Source organism: Oncorhynchus masou, chromosome 18 (genome assembly GCF_036934945.1).
Source record: "Oncorhynchus masou masou isolate Uvic2021 chromosome 18, UVic_Omas_1.1, whole genome shotgun sequence".
NCBI classification, from domain to species: domain Eukaryota; kingdom Metazoa; phylum Chordata; class Actinopteri; order Salmoniformes; family Salmonidae; genus Oncorhynchus; species Oncorhynchus masou.
In genome coordinates, this window is record NC_088229.1 from 58,892,674 (window position 1) to 58,915,037 (window position 22,364).

At 41.9% G+C, this 22,364-nt stretch overlaps 1 protein-coding gene across 2 annotated transcripts in view; it reads left to right on the top strand.

Moving 5' to 3' along the window:
• The window catches only part of LOC135504971 (angiotensin-converting enzyme-like), a 31,213-nt gene that overhangs the window by 3,408 nt on the left and 5,441 nt on the right, over positions 1 to 22,364 (top strand). For both annotated transcript variants that reach the window (XM_064923951.1, XM_064923952.1), the window contains 23 exons: positions 5,149 to 5,316; positions 5,514 to 5,601; positions 8,305 to 8,448; positions 8,611 to 8,802; positions 9,352 to 9,449; positions 9,731 to 9,900; positions 9,997 to 10,220; positions 11,403 to 11,547; positions 11,670 to 11,768; positions 11,992 to 12,114; positions 12,372 to 12,583; positions 14,627 to 14,763; positions 14,987 to 15,145; positions 15,352 to 15,439; positions 16,122 to 16,265; positions 16,475 to 16,666; positions 16,973 to 17,070; positions 17,166 to 17,338; positions 17,581 to 17,804; positions 18,083 to 18,227; positions 18,593 to 18,691; positions 18,982 to 19,104; positions 19,279 to 19,463. In XM_064923951.1, coding sequence (XP_064780023.1) covers positions 5,149 to 5,316; positions 5,514 to 5,601; positions 8,305 to 8,448; positions 8,611 to 8,802; positions 9,352 to 9,449; positions 9,731 to 9,900; positions 9,997 to 10,220; positions 11,403 to 11,547; positions 11,670 to 11,768; positions 11,992 to 12,114; positions 12,372 to 12,583; positions 14,627 to 14,763; positions 14,987 to 15,145; positions 15,352 to 15,439; positions 16,122 to 16,265; positions 16,475 to 16,666; positions 16,973 to 17,070; positions 17,166 to 17,338; positions 17,581 to 17,804; positions 18,083 to 18,227; positions 18,593 to 18,691; positions 18,982 to 19,104; positions 19,279 to 19,463 — 3,430 coding nt within the window. The remainder of the gene's footprint in view (positions 1 to 5,148; positions 5,317 to 5,513; positions 5,602 to 8,304; positions 8,449 to 8,610; positions 8,803 to 9,351; positions 9,450 to 9,730; positions 9,901 to 9,996; positions 10,221 to 11,402; positions 11,548 to 11,669; positions 11,769 to 11,991; positions 12,115 to 12,371; positions 12,584 to 14,626; positions 14,764 to 14,986; positions 15,146 to 15,351; positions 15,440 to 16,121; positions 16,266 to 16,474; positions 16,667 to 16,972; positions 17,071 to 17,165; positions 17,339 to 17,580; positions 17,805 to 18,082; positions 18,228 to 18,592; positions 18,692 to 18,981; positions 19,105 to 19,278; positions 19,464 to 22,364) is intronic.

Below are 22,364 nucleotides of genomic sequence, written 5' to 3' on the forward strand. Positions count from 1 at the left end.
CCACACAGGCATTTGGAGGGATCAATGAAACTGCAGAGGTGTGAGGCACTTTTATGTAGCGCTGAGAGACAAAAGCACACACACAACACCAGGCGTTGAGTGTCTATGCCTCAAAGTTATTCTCCCTAGCCAGACGGCTGTCTCAACAGGGTTTTCCTCCACTAGCCAGGCTTAGAATGGAACGATGGCTCCACCCCATGTTGGCCACAACAGGTGTAACCTCTCCGGAACCCAGCCCGTGTCACCAGTGTCAACTTACACAATGCCTGCTGCTTTCCTCTATCCAACAGCGAGCCGAGGATGTGAGGTGAAAGAAAAGCAAGCTCTGGTCTGACTGGTAGGTTGCCAGTTATGAGCGCTATTCTTCCTTACACATCAAAGATGGGATCAAAGGGAATCAGGGGCTTTGCGTTCTATAAGATCTGGCAGGCAGAGGGGAGCCTGCCAGGTCTCTCTCCGAGTCTCCTCCCCACAGGCCCCGACACTGAATTGGCATGACCGTCACATTGACTGGCGGGGGATGTACTGAAGAGTTAACCCCAACATTCCATTCAACTTGGGCTGGGATTACCGCGTCACTGAGTTCATCTTTGTCCCAGTCCTTGTCTCAGACATGAGCTTTGTCCTAGTGGATTAGGCTGATGTGCAGAATCTGAGGCGAAATCTACTCCTGTACTGTTCCATAGTAAAGCGTGTTAGGTAGTTGAATTTGGGTAGATATCCCCCCCCTCATCTCTATGTAGACACACGTAGGGACGCACGCATGCACACACCTATGATAACCTCGCAGTCTCAGAACACATTATTCAATCTCAGTGCAAATTAGCCGAGGAGAGCAAAGGATCAAACGGGGGATATATTAAGCCTTCGGACAAATCTCAATTAGGCTCTGAAAACGAAACTCTCAAAGAGCACCGCTGGTTTTGGGCAACCATCAGTTACTTTGAAACGCCGATGGAATATCAACTACCCAGAAAGTACATGAAGCGTGTGCACCCACGGCTGTCAAAGCAGGTCCAAATCCATGGTGTTGTGACGTCCTCACAACCTCTTGGCTGCTACACCATCTGTATCAATGACTGATATCAATGACTGATTTCACCTATCGGCCAATTCCTACACTTTGCACTTAAAAGTAAATCTCGGCTATGTTAAAAATACACGGAATACAAACTATTATATTTACATAGTGATTCAGGATTAACATTTAATAAAGAATATGGCCCACCATCATTGTTGAAATAAGTCAATGAGAGAATAGTCAGATGAACTGATCATTTAAATAGCAGTGCAGATGGCATTCTTTTGTTAAGTGCAATTATTTAATATAGGTAGGACTTTGTGGCACAGCAGATCAGCATATCATATTGGGGTACATAGTACTGACTAAGTGATTATTTCAAATGTAATCAATTATATTGTCATTGCTTCAATATCTTTACACTATTTTTAGCTGAACAGCGTAGTACCTTACAACCCTGATACCATTTTTACTTTACTTATAATGGTTTGGGACAATCAGGGGAGCTTTGAGACAATAACACAACGTAACAAGACTGTCCTAAAAACATCCTAAGGGATGTCCAAGGGACACACAAGGAATTAGACAAAACCTCCAGAGGACCATGATACAACGTCCCAAGAACGTCCTAAAAAACGTCTTCAAATGTCAAAGGGAACTAGAAAAAAGGTCCCCCAGAGAACGTTCCCAACTTCACGCGACGTCCCAAGGACAGTAAAATGTAAACTTCCTGAGAATGTCCTACAAAAAGGTCCTGACACAGTCCTCTATGTCATCCTGGGAACTTACAGGGAACTAGACAAAGATCCCTTTCATAACATTTCCTTGGAACCCTTATGCAATGTTCTTAAAACGTTCTCAGTGTCAGAGGGATAACGTAGTGCCAAAACCGTTAAGGTACCTGGTGGAAACGTCGCCGAATTGCCTTAGGACATCCCCTGTTTGCTGGATACACTATACAGTCAGGGCCTTCGAATTAGAGGCCAACTTTCATAAGCGAGTGAACACATTCAATGGCCTTGAGAGAGAGAGGAGGGCAGTCAACAGCTTTTCACCTTATCTTTATTATCCTATAGAAAAAAATAGAAATATACAGTGGGGCAAACAAGTATTTAGTCAGCCACCAATTGTGCAAGTTCTCCCACTTAAAGATGATGAGGCTTGTAATTTTCATCATAGGTACACTTCAACTATGACAGACAAAATGAGAAAGAAAATCACATTGTAGGATTTTTAATTAATTGATTTGCAAATTATGGTGGAAAATAAGTATTTGGTCAATAACAAAAGTTTATCTCAATACTTTATATACCCTTTGTTGGCAATGACAGAGGTCAAACGTTTTCTGTAAGTCTTCACAAGGTTTTCACACACTGTTGCTGGTATTTTGGCCCATTCCTCCATGTAGAGCTCCTATAGAGCAGTGATGTTTTGGGACTGTTGCTGGGCAACACGGACTTTCAACTCCCTCCAAAGATTTTCTATGGGGTTGAGATCTGGAGACTGGCTAGGCCACTCCAGGACCTTGAAATGCTTCTTACGAAGCCACTCCTTCGTTGCCCAGGCGGTGTGTTTGGGATCATTGTCATGCTGAAAGACCCAGCCACGTTTCATCTTCAATGCTCTTGCTGATGGAAGGAGGTTTTCACTCAATCTCACGATACATGGCCCCATTCTTTCCTTTACACAGATCAGTCGTCCTGGTCCCTTTGCAAAAAAACAGCCCCAAAGCAGGATGTTTCCACCCCATGTTTCACAGTAGGTATGGTGTTCTTTGGATGCAACTCAGCATTCTTTGTCCTCCAAACACGATGAGGTGAGTTTTTACCAAAAATTTATATTTTTGGTTTCATCTGATCATATGACATTCTCCCAATCTTCTGGATCATCCAAATTCTCTCTAGCAAACTTCAGAAGGGCCAGGACATGTACTGGCTTAAGCAGGGGGACACGTCTGGCACTGCAGGATTTGAGTCCCTGTTGGCGTAATGTGTTACTGATGGTTGGCTTTGTTACTTTGGTCCCAGCTCTCTGCAGGTTATTCACTAGGTCCCCCATGTTCTGGTATTTTTGCTCACCGTTCTTGTGATCATTTTGACCCCACGGGGTGAGATCTTGCGTGGAGCCCCAGATCGAGGGAGATTATCAGTGGTCTTGTATGTCTTCCATTTCCTAATAATTGCTCCCACAGTTGATTTCTTCAAACCAAGCTGCTTACTTAATGCAGATTCAGTCTTCCCAGCATGGTGCAGGTCTACAATTTTGTTTCTGGTGTCCTTTGACAGCTCTTTGGTCTTAGCCATGGTGGAGTTTGGAGTGTGACTGTTTGAGGTTGTGGACAGCTGTCTTTTATACTGATAACAAGTTCAAACAGGTGCTATTAATACAGGTAACGAGTGGAGGACAGAGGAGCCTCTTAAAGAAGAGCCAGAAATCTTGCTTGTTTGTAGGTGACCAAATACTTATTTTCCACCATAATTTGCAAATAAATTCATTAAAAATCCTACAATGTGATTTTCTGGATTTTTCTTTTCTCATTTTGTCTGTCATATCTATGATAATTACAGGCCTCTCATCTCTTTAAGTGGGAGAACTTGCACAATTGGTAGCTGACTTAATACTTTTTTGCCCCACTGTAGTTGGGTGTGGTATAGCAAAACCGAGGTTAAGAGACAGAGGAGAAAAATAGGGAGGAGAAAGGTCAGAGTTAAGGCCTCAACACTGTTACCAGTTTTCCGTTCAGCCCATTGTTAATCAGTGGTGTTAGATACACATCAGCTAAGCTGGAACTCAATGAAAACATCACAGTAACAGAAGCTACTTTCCTGACAGGATGTCTATGTCCTGGGCTGTGACTGCAGACAGCCCCAGTGTAGTCAGTGTCCTGACAGTGGCTCTGTTCTGTGGTTAAGAACACAACTACTGGACCTTCTTCAACCCCTAACACAGTGGATGTAGACAGATTCCCTGTAGGAAAACAAAGTGAGAAAGGCAATAGGTGATTTGTTTTTAATAGCACAAAAAAAACAAGGGTACCCAAATGGGTTAAATTAACAATGCATTGAGAGCACCCAAAAGTACACAAAGGCAAGTTACCTAAGGTCCGTCTACTCAGTTTAGGAACAAACAAGAGGGAAAGGAGTGGCTTTGTTTTCCCCAAATGTGATAATAGACTACTGGGTAGACTATTCAGAAACCCCAAACTACTGTAGCTGGTGGCATATTCACAGTAAGGGAAACATTGTAATTTTAGCATGTGTGACTGTGTGCATTAGGCGAAGTTCACTATACTGTAAAAACACCCTAAACTGATAATAAAAACAACCCTATTTAATATGTTTGTGACAGTCTAGTTTTTGTCAGTATTGGTAAAAATCAGCTGTCAGAAGCAGGAAGCTGAGGCGGCTTAGCTAGAGCTTCTCAACCCTTTGATACATCTTCAATGTGCTTCAGTCTGTGTCAGAACTGAAAGGATAACATGTTATGTACTGTGTGTGACATTCTGAGCGGCCTTGCCTTCCAGTGTCACCCATTTTTGTCATCGTTATAATTCAGTAGTAAGAGAACAATATGTGTGTATGCCATCCTTGAACTGTGAGCGATGGTGCTTTCCCAGTGCAGTAGTCGTCTTCACTACTTATGTATTATTTGTTGATCCGGCGGTCAGGGTTCTCTAGCTTTGTTCTCCCACTCAACCCCTGTGCTTTAACTGTTACCAGAATGAGGGCCTTCTGGCCCCACAGCTAATTGCCACCATCCACATTAACATTCAATATGCTGTGGGCCTTTGCCTGTGATTGGTGCAATCAGTCTAACAACACTAGACCAGAAGTAGGGAATAAGAAAAAAATACAGTAGGAAAATGATTGTGATTGGCCATTGTATAAAAAGGGCAACTACAGTTAATGGGTTCCTTGAGTCTGGCAAGTCGTTTTGGTAGGGTTATTAATCGTTTTCTGAACCAATCATTTGGGACATTGATATGTTTTGATGTCAATGGTACCTGTGTGTACTATTTTCACCTTGGACTGTGACTACTAGTTACGTGTGCTACTTACGGGATGCTGTGAAGCGAGGGCTGTTGGGCAGCTAGATTATATAACCTGATCACCGGTCTGTGTCTACAGGTGGAATCTGATGGGATGAAGCAGGCCTTCATAGAAGCCTGGGGGAAGAAGGCCAAAGATAACTTCTCTCCTACTGTGTTGGCCACCTTCAACACGACTCTGCAGAGGCGTCTCAAGAAGATCAACATCCTGGGAGCGGCTAACCTACCTGCAGGAGAAAGAAATGAGGTCAGTCTCCTATTGTCTACATCTTATCAGATGAGTCCGACTCAGATGTGGTGTATAATGTGATACTGAAATGTCAGACTCTGTATCAGATGTTATAAAACATAATACGTTTATTTCAGCTGTTGAAGGACGGCGTCAGCAAGGTCTGAATGAAGTCAGAGTAATTGAGTCTTTTCACAATCTCCTTATTTCCCCAGTACAACGTCATACTAAGCAAGATGTCTGAAATATACTCTACCGCCAAAGTGTGTCCAAAGACTAATGAATGCTGGTCTATTGAGCCAGGTGAGTGGCTGTCTTCATGTAATTACAGTTAAAGACATGCTCTGGTACTTTGGCGACTAAGAAACCTCCCGCTTTGGGCCGAATGTGTCCATGTGTAGTTCTTACATGCATAATCTATGAGCAGATTTACTGTCTTACCTCAATTAGCAATGGCTTGCATGAGACAAGGTGTCATTATAGCGACAGACGGACTATACTTTTGGCTAGTGAGTGCTGCTTTCAGAACTACAAAAGTACCAGAGAATCTCTAAGACAAAAAGTAAAACATTTTTGTTTTTAAAGTAGGGAAACGTATTAACAAAGAGGGGTATAGTTGTCCAAAATAAGAAAGACAAGAGAAGCGGTAAATATATCAAGTTAGAAAAAGCAACAGGATGAGGGCAATTACTTTGAAGAGGTCTCTGGGGGAAGTGGTTAAATTTCAGCTCTTTAGGAACGTTGAAACGTCCTGCTACTGGTCATCAGACTACAGTGCAGAGCACGTCGACTTCATCAGTCATTCCCAATTATCTACGTGTTGGTTTAAACCCTGGCCTGTGCTTTGTGTGCTGTGCCCGCCCAAAAAATAATTGTGAACTATCATGATTGCCAAAAGACAGTAGATGTGTGAGAAGATTGTGTGAGAGCCATTTCCAATGCAACATTCAGTAATGCACCCAAACAATCCCCTTTGCAAATTACTTACAGTAAGTGCAATGTTATACAGTGTAGTGGACGTAAATCAAACGTCAACAAAAACTCTCTTACAGGCCTGCTACACTGTGTACATTTTGACGCCCTAATATACATTTCAAACCCAGTTCATGGAAACGGTTTCTGCTAATGTGTTTACACTCCAAAATGAGAGTCCACTTCCACCCCAGATGATTCCTCATTTCACAATCTACTAAAGTAAACATTGGGTGGTCCTGGGTAACTAAAGAATCTGACCGGTGTTGAGTGTCGCAAAACAACACTTTAGGTTGTATTATAATAACAAACAGGGACCCCAGCCATTGGATCATTGCTCCCCCCCCCCACCAAACTCATTTTATTCAGTGGCCTTCAACTTTCCTCACCTTCACCCTTCACTTCCTATGCTCAGCCTGTAAAATGCAGTGCCTTGACTTCTTCCACATTTTGTGCTACAAAGTGGGATGAAAATTGAAATCTACAGTACACAAAATATTTTAATGTCAAAGTGGAAGAAAACATCTAACATTCATAAAAAGTAAAACACTATGATTAGATAGTGCATGTTAGAAACACCTTTTGGGTAAGTCACTAAGAGCTTTGCACACCTGGATTGTACAATATTTGCCCATTTATTAATTTTACAATTCTTCAAGCTCTGTCAAGTTTGTTGTTGATCATTGCTAGAAAGCCATTTTCAAGCCTTACCATAGCTTTTCAAGACGATTAAGTCAAAACTGTAACTTGGCCACTCAAACATTCAATGTCGTCTTGGTAAGCAACTCCAGTGTAGATTTGGCTTGGGGGTTTAGATTATTGTCCTGCTGAAAGGTGAATTTGTTTCCCAGTGTCAAAGCAGACTGAACCAGGTTTTCCTCTAGGATTTAGTCTGTGCTTATCTGTATTCTGTTTATTTTGATCCTAAGGACAAGCATACCCATAACATGATGCAGCCACCACCATGCTTGAAAATATGAAAAGTGGTACTCAGTGATTTGCCCCAAATATAACACTTTGAATTCAGGACAAAAAGTTCATTTCTTTGCCACATTACTTAAGTGCCTTGTTGCAAAACCGATGCATGTTATGGAATATTCATATTCTATACAGGCTTCCTTCTTTCCACTTTGTCATTTAGGTTAGTATTGTGGAGTATTTACAATGTCGTTGATCCATCCTCAGTTCTCATATCAGAATCATTAAACTCTTTAACTGTTTTAAAATCACCATTGGCCTCATGGTGAAATCCCTGAGCAGTTTCCTTCCTCTCCGGCAACTGAGTTAGGAAGGATGCCTGTATCTTTGTAGTGACTGGGTGTATTGATACACAATCCAAAGCCTATTTAATATCTTCACAATGCTCAAAGGGAAATTCAATGTCGACTTTGTAAAATATATATATTTTTATACATCTACCAATCGGTGCCCTTCTTTGGAAGGCATTAAAAAACCTCCCTGGTCGATTGAGAGACCTTACAATTATCTGTATGTGTGGGGTACAGAGATGGGGTAGTCATTCAACAAGTATGTTAACCACTATTATTGAACACAGAGTGAGTCCATGCAACTTATTATGTGAATTGTTAAGCAAATTTTACTCCCGAACAAAGGGGTTGAATACTTAATTTTTGAAATACTTATGAATACTTCCACATTGACATTCTGGGGTTGTGTGTGTAAAATGTAGACCAGTCACACAATCTCAATTGAATCCATTTTTAACTTAGGCTGTAACACAACAAAATGTGCAAAAAGTGTGTGAATACTTTCTGAAGGCATATGTGTGTTTTTTGGCCACTGCCGCTGTTGCGTCATCATAACTCAAGGCTAATCTCTTAAATGTATCTGTAACCCACCTGTCAAACGGAGAGGAGATCAGGAAGTCATTTGAACACTTAAATGCCTCATTGTTTTAGGAAAGTTACAACTATTGTTCTCTCTTCGTTGGCAACGTTTGGAAAACCAGTAGTCCCCTACGTGCTCTAGCAGTTTCTGTATTCTAACTGAGGGTGTTTGACTTTGGCTCCACAGAGCTGACAGAGATCATGGCCAACTCACGGAGCTACAAGACACTGCTGTATGCTTGGGAGGGTTGGCACAATGCATCGGGTGTGCCACTCAGGGCAGAGTATACAAAGTTTGTGGAGCTTAGCAACAAGGCCTATAAAGCTGATGGTAAGAATGTCACGTTCACCTTACATATGTGTATCACTGTGAATGTCACCATTTCTAACACAGTGTTTCACAGGTATTGTAAGTTATGGCTGTAGTGAAAGAGGAGAAGTGGACGAGGTGAAATGTCATTGTTGATAAATATTATGGTTATGTCCTCTATAGGTTTCGATGACACGGGAGCATACTGGCGTTCGTTGTACAAGTCAAAGACTTTTGCGAATGACCTGGAGGCTATTTACAAACAGGTGCAACCGCTCTACCAGAATCTTCACGCCTTTGTGCGCCGCAAGCTCTACGACCATTACGGACCGAAATACATCAATCTTAAAGGACCTATCCCTGCTCACCTGCTAGGTGAGTTTACCTTTACAAGTCTGTTAACTTATAGCCAATGCACGATGTCCAGTCACTGATTTATCAGCCATTTTTCAAACTAACTCATTCCATCGTAGCTTAGCTTTAGCTAGGGCCCTGAGTTTTTCATTATTACTTGACCCCTGATCTGGGGGTAGGTTGGCATTTATTGTCATGAATCCTGCCCTGGAGGCAGCTCTGCAGAGTGGTCACTAGCTGGCACAGCCACAAAGTCATAAAATCTGATTTTTAACCTAACCTTAACCACACTGCTAGTGCTAACCCTAACCTAAAATGAAGACCAAAAATCCACTTTTTTCATGAATTTTTACAATTTTTACATTGCAGCCAGCCCATCTAGCAGAAATCTCTCAGTTCTGCCTCCAGGGCAAGATTCATGACAATAAACAGAAACGTGCGCCAGGAACCCCCCCCTGCTAGCTATAATGCAATAGCGGTATTTGCTCAGTGTCTGTGACTAGGAAGGCTCAACCAATAGATGTATCAAGCCTCTGGCTAATGCTAAGTGCCTGGGCTTCATTTCCTCAGGAAACATGTGGTCGCAAACCTGGAACAACATCTATGGCATGATGATCCCCTTCCCCGGCAAACCCAATGTGGACGTGACCGATGAAATGGTGGCCAAAGTAAGCTGGTGAAATATGAGATTTTATTACTGTAGATCAGTTTACATGTAGAACTGTGAGAAATTGTTAGTTGGAAGTTAAGGAATTACATTACTGTATATCAAACTACATCCAAAAACTCTTAACTTTGGGATTTTATTTTTATCTAGCCTAGTTGAACTCCCTTTACCCAAATTATTCCTAATCACTTTAACTCAGGTAAAAGTCCAAGTTCGTCCATTGGAGGTCTGTTAACATTAGCTTGGCCGTATATACCTGAAATACAACGATTTTCCTCATAGAACTGGAATGCTACTCACATGTTCCGGGTGGCTGAGGAGTTCTTCACCTCCCTCGGCCTCATCAAAATGCCCCAAGAGTTCTGGGACAAGTCTATGTTTGAGAAGCCAGAAGGTCGCGAGGTGGTGTGTCATGCATCTGCCTGGGACTTCTACAATAGAAAGGACTTCAGGTGAGCAAGTGGAAATGAACTCAAGGAGTGGAGAAAAGAGAGGGGATGCAAAAGAAGGTTCCGGTGTCTTCATATGTGATGTCTCCTCACATTCAGGATCAAACAGTGCACCACAGTCAACATGCAGCAGCTTTTCACAGTGCACCACGAGATGGGCCATGTTGAATATTACCTGCAGTACAAGGAACAACCTATAAACTTCCGCCGCGGTGCTAACCCAGGCTTCCACGAGGCCATTGGTGATGTCATGTCCCTCTCTGTGTCCACACCTAAGCATCTGGCCAGCATCGGCCTATTGTCTAACGCAACCAATGACAACGGTATGCTCCAATTTATTTGCTACCTTGTTTTGAAGTGTATAATACAATTCATAAAACAATTTCCTTTTGTGGTTAGTCGGTAGTGTTTCTAAGTAAATAAAATTTGTCACAGAAATTCTAATGAATAATGAGGAGAGACCAGGGTAATCACCTATCAGGATGTTACTTCATTCAAAACGTATTAATAAGAAGCAGGTCACAAACACAAGTGAATAGAGTGAGTGCTCTTCAATAATGAGGCTGGTTGACCCTGCACTTTTGAGCCTGACCTTTACAGAGGAATCCTGCTTCTTATACACCCAGACTAGCTGCAGGGAGCTAGAGTGGAGACCATAAAGACACAGCATTAGTAGAACAGAAATGTCTTATCTGTTAACTATTAATATCAAAGAAATCGGGTAAATACGTCATTTCTCTCTCACATTAGGAGTGTAAGAAAGTTCATAAGTAAGTAGCTTAAGTTATTATGTAACTGAGTAAGTTAGTTAATTTCTTACATGCTGGCCACACCGCTCGTGTTGCAAAATAAATGTACACATGCATGTTATTCAATCATTGCACCCACACTCCTAGCGAGCGTCTGCATGGTCAGGCGGTAAAATAGAAATTGGTTCTATTTGTGACGCTCAATGCGCTGCAAGTCCGGCCTCTCCCATCTCCTCATTGGTTTTTAGGAGCACATACCCACGTGGGTGATTGGAAGAGGAATTTAGGTCCACACTCAGGTTGGTTGTAGTAATGTTGTGAAGTTGGTTGCCAACCGCCACAAAGTCCAAAGTAAGAAAGCCTGATGGAAGGAGAGAACAGTAAACTGAATTAGTGTCTTATCTGTGGATTAATTGTTGGAGTAAAAACTGTCAACCTTGTGCATTTCAGGTAAAATAACAACCCAATGTTTATATACCGGGACAAATTAGCTAGCAACAGCAAGCTAGCTAGCTAAATTGCCATAAATGTTTCATTGTTTTTGACCTGTCCCCAAATGAATATAATTGGTTCAGTTTGTTTTGATATTTCAACCTGAGTGTCCTGAATGCTTCTGGTTTGGGTGAACAAAATCAAAGTGTGCCCGTGTCCAGTTTTGTCAGCGTGTTAGTAACTAAGGTGCTTAGTTACTTATTGTTGTGGTTATTCTTTTGTGTGTGATTTTTTTTGTTTTGTTAATTGGCTTGTTGATTTTAGAGAGTGACATCAACTACCTGCTGAAGATGGCTCTGGACAAGATGGCCTTCCTTCCCTTTGGCTATCTCATTGACCAGTGGAGATGGAGTGTGTTTAGTGGGCGCACCCCCCCAGAGCGATACAACGCAGACTGGTGGCACCTCAGGTGAGTGGCACGAAAATATTTAACATGAGGGAAATTGTTAATATCCAAAATAAGTTTCATTATATAAAATGCACTGTTTCAGAAAACACTGTCAATTTGCCTTCCCTTGTTCACTTTTCAAGGACAAAATACCAGGGTATATGTCCACCCACCAAACGCACAGAGGAGCACATGGACGCTGGAGCCAAATATCACATTCCAGGAAACACCCCATACATCAGGTAGAATTCTCTTTCAAACCATCTCACTACTTTTTCTCAAATCCATATACAGCAGTATTATAATGGGCGATGGATAGTCATTTCTCAAAAAAAACACAAAGAATAAAGGACACTGAGGGAATATTAATATTTCAAATACACATCAATACAAAATCAATCCTCAAACACCATCAAAATCAATTTGACAACATCTTTGATTAACAGTCGTTTTTCTCTCCTGCAGGTACTTTGTGAGCTTCATTCTGCAGTTCCAGTTCCACAAGAAGCTGTGTCAGGCAGCCAATCAGACAGGACCCCTGCACACATGTGACATCTACCAGTCCAAGGAGGCTGGACAAATTTTAGAGTATGTACACTGTTAGTCACCTACACTATGGTGTTACCTGATCAAGTGAGATGGAACACAAAATATGGCCTTTGAATCTCTTAGTGACCCTAAGAAATAAGTTGATCTTTTCACATTTTAGACTAATTTGAACTGTGGTATTTTCCCCCCTACCTGAATCAACCATCAAGCATTGTCTCTAGACTTGCTAAACTATACAAAGTTATAGGGAAATGTGTCATGCACAATTTACTAAGTGCCTCTGTTGACTTTTACAGGACAGTCCTTAAATCCGGAGAATCCAAGCCCTGGGAACAGGTGCTCCAGGAAGCAGTAGGGACAAACAAGATTGACGCCAGCTCCCTGATGGAATACTTTGGTCCCATCATCACATGGTTGAAGGAACAGAATGCAGCAATGAATGAGACCTTGGGCTGGCCTGACTTTAACTGGGTTCCACCCATACCAGAGGGCTACCCCGAGGATATTGGTGAGCCAGTAAACAAACGGGTTTAACTGAAGGAGGATGATATTTCAATAAAATAATGGATATTTCAATAATAATTTTCAACATGGTTCTTTTGCATTGAATGTCTGTCCCCCTACTTTTGGCAAATGGATTTAAAAAAATAATGTATCCACTTTAAACAAGAAAATATCCAATTCAGCTTAGAATTTGCAGGACAAATTCAGGAAAACCCGTCTTAAATCTATTAATTTTTGTTCTGTTTGTACGTTAATCTTTAAAAAAAAACGTATTTATGAATTCATTTTGTTCATTTTTCATTAAATCTTCCTTTTCTGACTAATTATGGCATTACAAAAATCTGTAATGATAATATGAACACTTAATTGTTGGTCATGAATGTCTTTGTTGATTGAATCCACTTAAATTTGATGAAATTGTAGACTGCAATTCTTGTGATTGTTGTAATCATTATTATTAGTGATGGGTATTTTTTTTTCCCTTGTTTGGACATTACATTTAGAACTCATTGTTATAAATGTGCATTGAAACATGGGAAAAATCAATACAAATATATGTACTTCTCTCTTAAATTGTGTATGGTGACATTGAAAGATGAACTTGCTTATCTCAATACTTTGTTATATACCCTTTGTTGGCAATGACAGAGGTCAAACGTTTTCTGTAAGTCTTCACGAGGTTTTCACACTGTTGCTGGTATTTTGGCCCATTCCTACACGCAGATCTCCTCTAGAACAGTGATGTTTTGGGGCTGTTGCTGGGCAACATGGACTTTCAACTCCCTCCAAAGATTTTCTATGGGGTTGAGATCTGGAGACATGCTAGGCCATTCCAGGACCTTGAAATACTTCTTACGAAGCCACTCCTTCGTTGCCCGGGTGTTGTGTTTGGGATCATTGTCATGCTGAAAGACCCAGCCATGTTTCATCTTCAATGCCCTTGCTGATGGAAGGAGGTTTTCACTCAAAATCTCACGATACATGGCCCCATTCATTCTTTCCTTTACAAGGATCAGTCGTCCGGGTCCCTTTGCAGAAAAACAGCCCCAAAGCATGATGTTTCCACCCCCATGCTTCACAGTAGGTATGGTGTTCTTTGGCTGCAACTCAGCATTCTTTGTCCTCCAAACACGATGAGTTGAGTTTTTACAAAAAGGTCTATTTTGGTTTCATCTGACCATATGACATTCTCCCAATCTTCTGGATCATCCAAATGCTCTCTAGCAAACTTCAGACGGGCCTGGACATGTACTGGCTGAAGCAGGGGGACACGTCTGGCACAGCAGGATTTGAGTCCCTGGCAGCGTAGTGTGTTACTGATGGTAGGCTTTGTTACTTTGGTCCCAGCTCTCTGCAGGTCATTCACTAGGTCCCCCCTGTGTGGTTCTGGGATTTTTGCTCACCGTTCTTGTGATCATTTTGACCCCACGGGGTGAGATCTTGCGTGGAGCCCCAGATCGAGGGAGATTATCAGTGGTCTTGTATGTCTTCTATTTCCTAATAATTGCTCCCACAGTTGATTTCTTCAAACCAAGCTACTTACCTATTGCAGATTCAGTCTTCCCAGCCTGGTGCAGGTTTACAATTTTGTTTCTGGTGTCCTTTGACAGCTCTTTGGTCTTGGCCATAGTGGAGTTTGGAGTGTGACTGTTTGCGGTTGTGGACAGGTGTCTTTTATACTGATAACAAGTTCAAACAGGTGACATTAATACAGGTAACGAGTGGAGGACAGAGGAGCCTCTTAAAGAAGTTGTTACAGGTCTGTGAGAGCCAGAAATCTTGTTTGTAGGTGACCAAATACTTATTTTCCACCATAATTTGCAAATAAATTCATAAAAAATCCTACAATGTGATTTTTCTGGATTTTTTTTCTTATTTTGTCTGGCATAGTTGAAGTGTACCTAAATAATGCTAGATTACAGGCCTCTCATATTTTTAAGTGGGAGAACTTGCACAATTGGTGGCTGACTAAATACTTTTTTGCCCCACTGTAGCTTGAGCTATGAAAGCTATTCTACTTTACTTGTACCTTTCTTTCTATACCTAGACATGATTGCAGATGAGGTGCAGGCGAAGAATTTCCTGGAGGAGTACAACAGCACTGCGGAAGTGGTCTGGAATGCCTACACTGAGGCATCATGGGCCTTCAACACCGATATCAATGAGAAGAACAGGCAGAACATGGTAACAGTTGTCTGAATGGAGCATCTCTCATATTTATACTGTACACAGGCAACTAACCCACAAATTCCTCTCTGTATTTCTGAAACATGGTTCAGAGGAGCTACAGGATGAGCAGGCTTTTGTTCTAGCCCACCACTAACACACTTGATTCTACAGCTCAACCTGCATCTTTTCTTGCACTTGGACAAACCAATTTTGACAAGTGTGTTTACTCTGTCTCCAGCTGCAGAAGAATTTGGACATGTCTAACCACACACTGACCTACGGAAAGGAAGCCCGCAAGTATGACACCACAGACTTCCAGGATGGGGCCTTGAAGCGTATCTTGAATAAACTCGGTGACATTGAAAGGGCCGGACTTCCCGACGAGGAACTGAAAGAGGTAAGAATTAGCTGAATGCTTTTATTGACACAAGACCTTCAAATAATCTCCTATTCACACACCAAAACAAGAGCAAAAATCACATATTATATTGACCTTTAATTAAATTATTCTAAAGCGATTTAATAAGTAGGCCTATTTAACAACTTGAATCTGCATTGGGCAGTTGCAAATTCTTATGCCGTTGGTCATTGTTTTTTGCTTAGTACAACAATTTGCTGGCCAACATGGACACCAAGTACAGTGTGGCTGAGGTGTGCAGAGCCAATGGGACCTGCCATCCACTGGACCCAGGTAAGATCCCACAATATATTTGCCCAATCCCATGCCTGGTTCAGGGCCCTAAAACACTTACCTAATTGAAAGGTCCATCTGTCGTTTTTATATATATATATATATATATATATATAACTGGTTTGTATTATTAGTCAATGTGATTATTTTTTATTTTATTTACATCCAATATAAAAACTATCTGGAGAAAAATTTGACGAGGTGACATGACTAACTCATAAGGAATTCCACTTTCCCAGGGGATTTGAATCAGATGGAGTCTTGATCTTGCCTGGTCCCGGTCCCAATACACTGGGTCTTGGTCTCAGACAAAACCATAGTTTCTATAGTCTTAACTCATGTAGTCAAGATGCAAGAACATTTAAAAAAAATAGTTGGTCCAGGTCTTGACATTGGCAACTTTGTATTTGTAGTCAACTTCGTTCTGAAATTATCAGCGGTCACAGACAAAACTTGATTTTATTTTTAATGGAGATCTTCTCTGTATAAAATTACATAAAGGCAAAGATGTATCTAATGACGCTGTTCTACAAGTGTTTAAGTGTAATAACGAGGGTTTTGGGAAATATCTCTGAGATTTAATGATGCTCCTATGAAGGTTCTTGCAATAAACTTAGTCTTAAGATAATTTTGGGAAACCGTGCTCTGGTCTTGACTCCATCTCTGGTTTCTCTCGTTTCAGACCTCCAGAAGATCATGGCTGAGTCCAGAGACTACAATGAGCTGTTGTTCGCCTGGCAGGGCTGGAGAAATGCCTCTGGCAGAGAACTGCGACAGGACTACAAGCGATATGTGCAACTGGCCAACAAAGCTGCCGCTCTTAACGGTAAGGTCTTTAAAAATTACAGACCCATTCCTAAAGACATTTCAACCTCCCCAACTGCCAGCATCTGTCTTCTAATTGGTGCAGGCCGGTTTCAAGTGCTAACACAAATAAAATAAGTGATGGGAAGCCTTGTCAGTTTCCGCAAATTACTTGTGTGCTATTCAGGCACTGAATTACCCTCACCCTAATGCTGTCTGTTCATACTGTAGGACATTCTGACAATGGGGCGTTCTGGCGCTCCATGTACGAGACCCACTCCTTTGAAGAGGATCTGGAGCATCTGTGGAAGGAGCTGGAGCCCCTCTATCTCAATGTGCACGCCTATGTGCGCAGGTCTCTTTACAGGAAGTATGGAGGCAAACGCATCAATCTGAAGGGACCCATCCCTGCACATCTTCTAGGTGAGACTGTCAGAATCCAGCATGGATTCAGCACCAAAGGCCAAAACTCCTTTTACGTTCTGCATGACCACTGCACATTGATGTTCTGCTGATTTGTGGATGTTTTTTTTGGGAATCAACTGGATTTCATTTGCTTTCAGAAGCATTGCACGTGACAGTGACAGGCTAGAGATTGACCTGGCTTTGAATCTAAATCCACTGGTTTGAGCTCTGTTGGTGGTGCAAGGCTGGAATATACAGTAGTTTCTGAACATTTCGTTTAGTTATGGATAAAACAGCACAGCCATGTTTCTCTTGTCCTATCAGGCAACATGTGGGCGCAGACCTGGTCTGGCATCATGGACTTGGCCATTCCGTACCCCGATGCCACTCAAGTAGACGCGACACCAGCCATGATAGCCAAGGTAAGAAGACCGTCACCACTGCAGGTGTTTTTTTAAAGGGCTGTATGTTGAGTCTCCATGTGACCAGGAAAACCTTTTTGGGGTTTTCTCCACAGGGCTGGAATGCCACCAGGATGTTCCAAGAGTCAGACAACTTCTTCACTTCTCTGGGGCTATTGCCCATGCCTCCAGAGTTCTGGGTCAAGTCCATGCTAGAGAAACCCAATGATGGACGCAATGTGGTATGCCATGCCTCCGCCTGGGACTTCTACAACCGCAAAGACGTCAGGTACTTTGGAGGGACGTAGAGTCTAGCTTCCTCAGAACATTACAACGCCAGAAACCTTGTCAAGGGCTTTGGAGCTCATGTACTTGGCTGCAGGTTTGAGTCCCAACCAAGCTACCCCCCCCCCACACACACCCGTAGTCTTTGTTTTTTTACCTTCCAAGATGTTTACATTTTCTATGAAAAATAAAGATGACAGCCCCTTTTGGCCATTAAAATGATGAATTCTTATCCTTCATTTCCAGGATCAAACAGTGCACCGTGATAACGATGGATGACCTCATCACAGTGCACCATGAGATGGGTCATGTGCAGTACTTCCTGCAGTACAAGGACCAACCTATCTCCTTCCGCGACGGCGCCAACCCGGGCTTCCACGAGGCCATTGGTGATGTGCTGGCCCTGTCCGTCGCCACTCCCAAGCATCTAAAGGAGATTGGTTTACTGGATGTGGTGGAGGACAACCCAGGTGAGCGCATACTAATGATTCGTTTTGACTCTGGCCAGATTTTTTCGCTCTTATAAATGAGGAAAATAACAACTTTTTTTTTTGACAATTTTCAATTCACTACTAAGACCTTCTGCCAAACAGGACAAAAAGGGTTATGTGGTGACAGTGCAGCTTCAGCCATAGCATTAACAAAACATTTATTTTAAAGCAAGCTGTGTGATGAACATAAATGAACTAGCTATATGCTGTGATTGCACTATACCACTCTAAACATGAATGTGTCTGTTCATTTCCAGAGAGTACGATCAATTACCTCATGAGCATCGCCCTGGACAAAATTGCCTTCCTGCCCTTCGGCTACTTGATGGACCAGTGGAGGTGGAAAGTGTTTGATGGACGCATCTCTCAGGGGGAGTACAACAAGGAATGGTGGAACATGAGGTAAAGACCACTTTTGTCACTTATGTTTACATACCCTACATTACTCATCTCATATGTATATACTGCACTCGATACCATCTACTGCATCTTGCCTACGCCGTTCTGTACCATCACGTGTGTGTGTGTATATGGTAGTAGTTGTGAAATTCTTAGATTACTCGTTGGTTATTACTGCATTGTTGGAACTAGAGACACAAGCATTTTGCCACACTCGCATTAACATCTGCTAACCATGTGTATGTGACAAATACAATTTGATTTGACTGCTACAAAAAAAACTTTTAGGGGAGGATGGAGAAGGGGGTTATTTTCCAGCTATGTAAAAGTAACAAATACAATTTCTTTATACTGTCTGTCCCTTCCAGAGTGAAGTACCAGGGCGTGTGTCCACCTGTGGCCCGTACTGAGCAGGACTTTGACCCAGGTGCAAAGTTCCACATCCCTGCTAATGTGCCCTATGTCAGGTGTGTCTGACGTTTATTACTCTTTAACTAGAGGAATCTCAAGGAACGTTTGATGAAATCAGTGGCGCAACGCACTTGCAGAAAAGTGAACCAAACATTCAACTGTAAACCACCGAACTTTCATTTGATCACTTTTTTGTCTTGTTCATAAAAACACAAGTGGGCCTACATTGCGTTTACTGATACTCTTACCGTGTCGATCAGTAGATTTAGATGGCATTCATAAAAACAGAGCGTTTTGTATGTGGGATGCGGTGGGAACGTCATGTGACGGAGTGTCTTCCTATCAGGTACTTCGTGAGCTTCATCATCCAGTTCCAGTTTCATCAGGCTCTGTGTAACACCGCCGGGCATGTAGGCCCTCTCCACCAATGTGATATCTACCGCTCCAAAGAGGCAGGGAAACTTCTAGGGTCAGTAATGTACACCCTCAAACCAGTAGCATTCTATCGCCATGACAATCACTGTCAATCTTTTTTTGTGATAATGTTATTTACGTAAATGTGTTCGTTGTCGTTCAGATATGTGGAAGTGTCTTTCTCATAGACTTTTGAATGACTGTTTCATCCATTTCCTGTGTTTTGCAGTGATGTGATGAAGCTGGGTTTTAGTAAGCCCTGGCCTGAAGCGATGGCTATGATCACTGGAGAGCCTACCATGTCCGCCAAGCCACTGGTACAGTACTTCAAACCTCTCACTGATTGGCTGGAGGTAGAGAACAACAAGAATGGCGAGGTCAGAGGCTGGCCGGAATATGACTGGAAACCACCAAGTAAGTCTGATAGCCAGGCCCAGTGTTGTGGGGGGGCTTAGGGGGCCGTGCCTGCCCTACCGTACCTCCTTTATCCAAATAAAATGGTTAAATACAATTTAGCATGACTGAATCAGTTGTTACTATGACACTTAAGCTATGTATTTTTAGCCCATTTAAAATAAAATTACCCTCCAAAAATATTGAATTGTTAAATGAAATACAACTCGTAATTATGACGAACGGTTTTAGACCTATCGTGAAGTACACGTCTCTTACCCACCCTCAGCGGGGCTGAACCAAAACGGATGCATCCAGTTTTCTGGGTAAGTAGAAAGAGCTTGTAACGTGACTTCTGCTTTTGGACGTTAAGGCGACACTCCATCTTAACTCCTCCTCAAAGGTTTCAGGCGTTTCTTTTAAACCTGCTACGTTAGGTTACTTTTTACTGATTCAAATGAATAGTGAGTGGAGCGTTAGGTAAAGTGTTCGAATGTCAAGTTCGTCGTAATTTGTCTCACAATCAATTGTGTTAAGGGCCATCCACAGCAGGGACGATAAGTTTATCGTTCTACATTACACCTGTCAATCAGCTGATCAACGCATCAGCTGATTTTTTTTCTTTTTTTTTTATTAAAAAAAAAAAAAAATTGGGGGGGGTCTACTAAGCTAACATGGAATTGTTTTAAGATGGTCATGCCATGAATCATTTGGTATTTGATTTACAATTTGAGGTATCCTCCCAAAAAATTATGGCCAGATAAGAAAGTTCAGAAATTCATTTTGATTTGACACATTTCGCCCCTTATTTTCGTTGGCACAACTACCTCCATACTTCCATTAATTTGTATGGGTTACCCTCAGACGAGTCCCGTGACACGTCATATTAGTTTAGGCCAAACCATTTGGATGCTAGACCACCGCTATGTCACCTTCCACCACAGATGCAGAATGCTGACAGATTATAATTTTTTCATGGTGCATCCGCCTATTTTAAACTGACAGATTTTGATGGGGGTGGTTTTATGTTACTTAGATTGACAGACGGGTGAATCAGACTCTTAAGGATTAAATTTAGTGTTGATGGGCACGTTAAGGGGTGCACACACCGTGGGTGTTGAAGTTCAGTCACCTGTCGACATGGCAGCCACGTTTGCAATCTAGCAAATCACCTAAACTTACCCTGTTGCTTCCTCGTTATTGGATTGTACTTTCATGTCACGTACAGAATACTGGCGACGAAGTGGATACGGACTAGAATGGAAGAAGATTCATGAGTAAAATGCCAAAGTGGAGTTTCCTCTTTCGTTGCAATCATGGTGGAGTTTGTTGATGAAAATGATAGCTCCTGGGAGGAGTACGTTGAAAGGCTGGAATGTTTTGAGGCTAATGAAATTGATAATGGTGAAAATAAATGAGCTGTGCTGCTGAGTGCAGACCTACCTACTGCAGAGAGTTTTGATGATGCCCACCTGTGACAGAGCTGGCCATATCCCGTGCACATCAAGATGTTAAAATAATAACTGAACTGATGAAGATTGTCAGAATTGAATAAATATTTTAGGCTTATAAAACAGATGGGTTCAGAGGTTAAAACACAGGCCATGCTAAAAGCTTAATTAAGATAACAAAAACCTTTCCTGCAGAGTATATAGCATGTCTACCTCTTCCAAGTATTTCTTTTCCTACTGTTCAAACAGACCACCTTTCAAGAGCTCAACCAATTAAGATCAGGTATGGCCAATTACTAGCAATGGCCAACACACTTGAACTCTCTGAAATTGACAAGATAAACTACTGACTGTTGAGGATGAAGTTGATGGTAATGTGTACATCACAGGAGGCTGCTGAGGAGAGGAAAGCTCACAATAATGTCTGGAATGGAGTAAATGGAATGGTATCAAACATGGAAACCATGTGTTTGAGTTCAATACCACTCCACTTACTCTGTTCCAGCCGTTACTATGAGCCCATCCTCCACAATTAAGCTGCCACCAACCTACAGTAGTATACATATATGGAATGGGTTGAATAATGAAACTGTTTTGGACCCAAATAAAAAAACAAGTAACAATCACATTTGAAAAAGGTATAAGTAAAGATGCATTGAATGCAATACAATGCCACTTTCACAGCCTACTTCACCCTGAAGGCCTGGTCCTTCTCCAACTGTGTCTGGAGCATGTAATGGAGGACAGACCCAGGCTCTAGATGTTCACTAATTAGTGAGGAAACTTACCATGCATTGTGGCTTTTGCAAGACAATGAAGTGTTGAGGCAATGATCACAGGTCCAGTTAGAGGGGGGGGGGGAGGTAGGATTTGTGGTTGTGCGCTTATCGAGGCAACCACAGAAGGCTACCCCTTGTTTTACCCTAATTCTGACTAGAACTACAAATGTATTGATTATAATTGTATACATTCTAATCAATTCCATACAATTATATGGTTTCAGGGTGGAATATCCTGAGGTTCCAACAGCTAAGAGGAATATCTGTAGCTGAGAGGCAAACTTTTGTACTTATAGTGGTTGCCACGCCCCCTCCCCAGGGGCCATAACTGATGTTGATCTATATATGTACCCTGAAAAGATATCTACAGTATGAAGTCAGAAGTTTACATACACCTTAGCCAAACACATTTAAACTCAGTTTCACAATTCCTGACATTTAATCCAAGTAAAAATCCCCTGCCTTAGGTCAGTTAGATCACCACTTTATTTTAAGAATGTGAAATGTAAAAAAAATAGCTTTATTTCAGCTTTTATTTCTTTCACCACATTCCCAGTGGGTCAGAAGTTTACATACACTCAATTAGTATTTGGTAGCATTACCTTCAAATTGTTTAACTTTGGTCAAACGTTTCAGGTAGCCTTCCACAAGCTTCCCACAATAAGTTGGGTGAATTTTGGCCAATTCCTCCT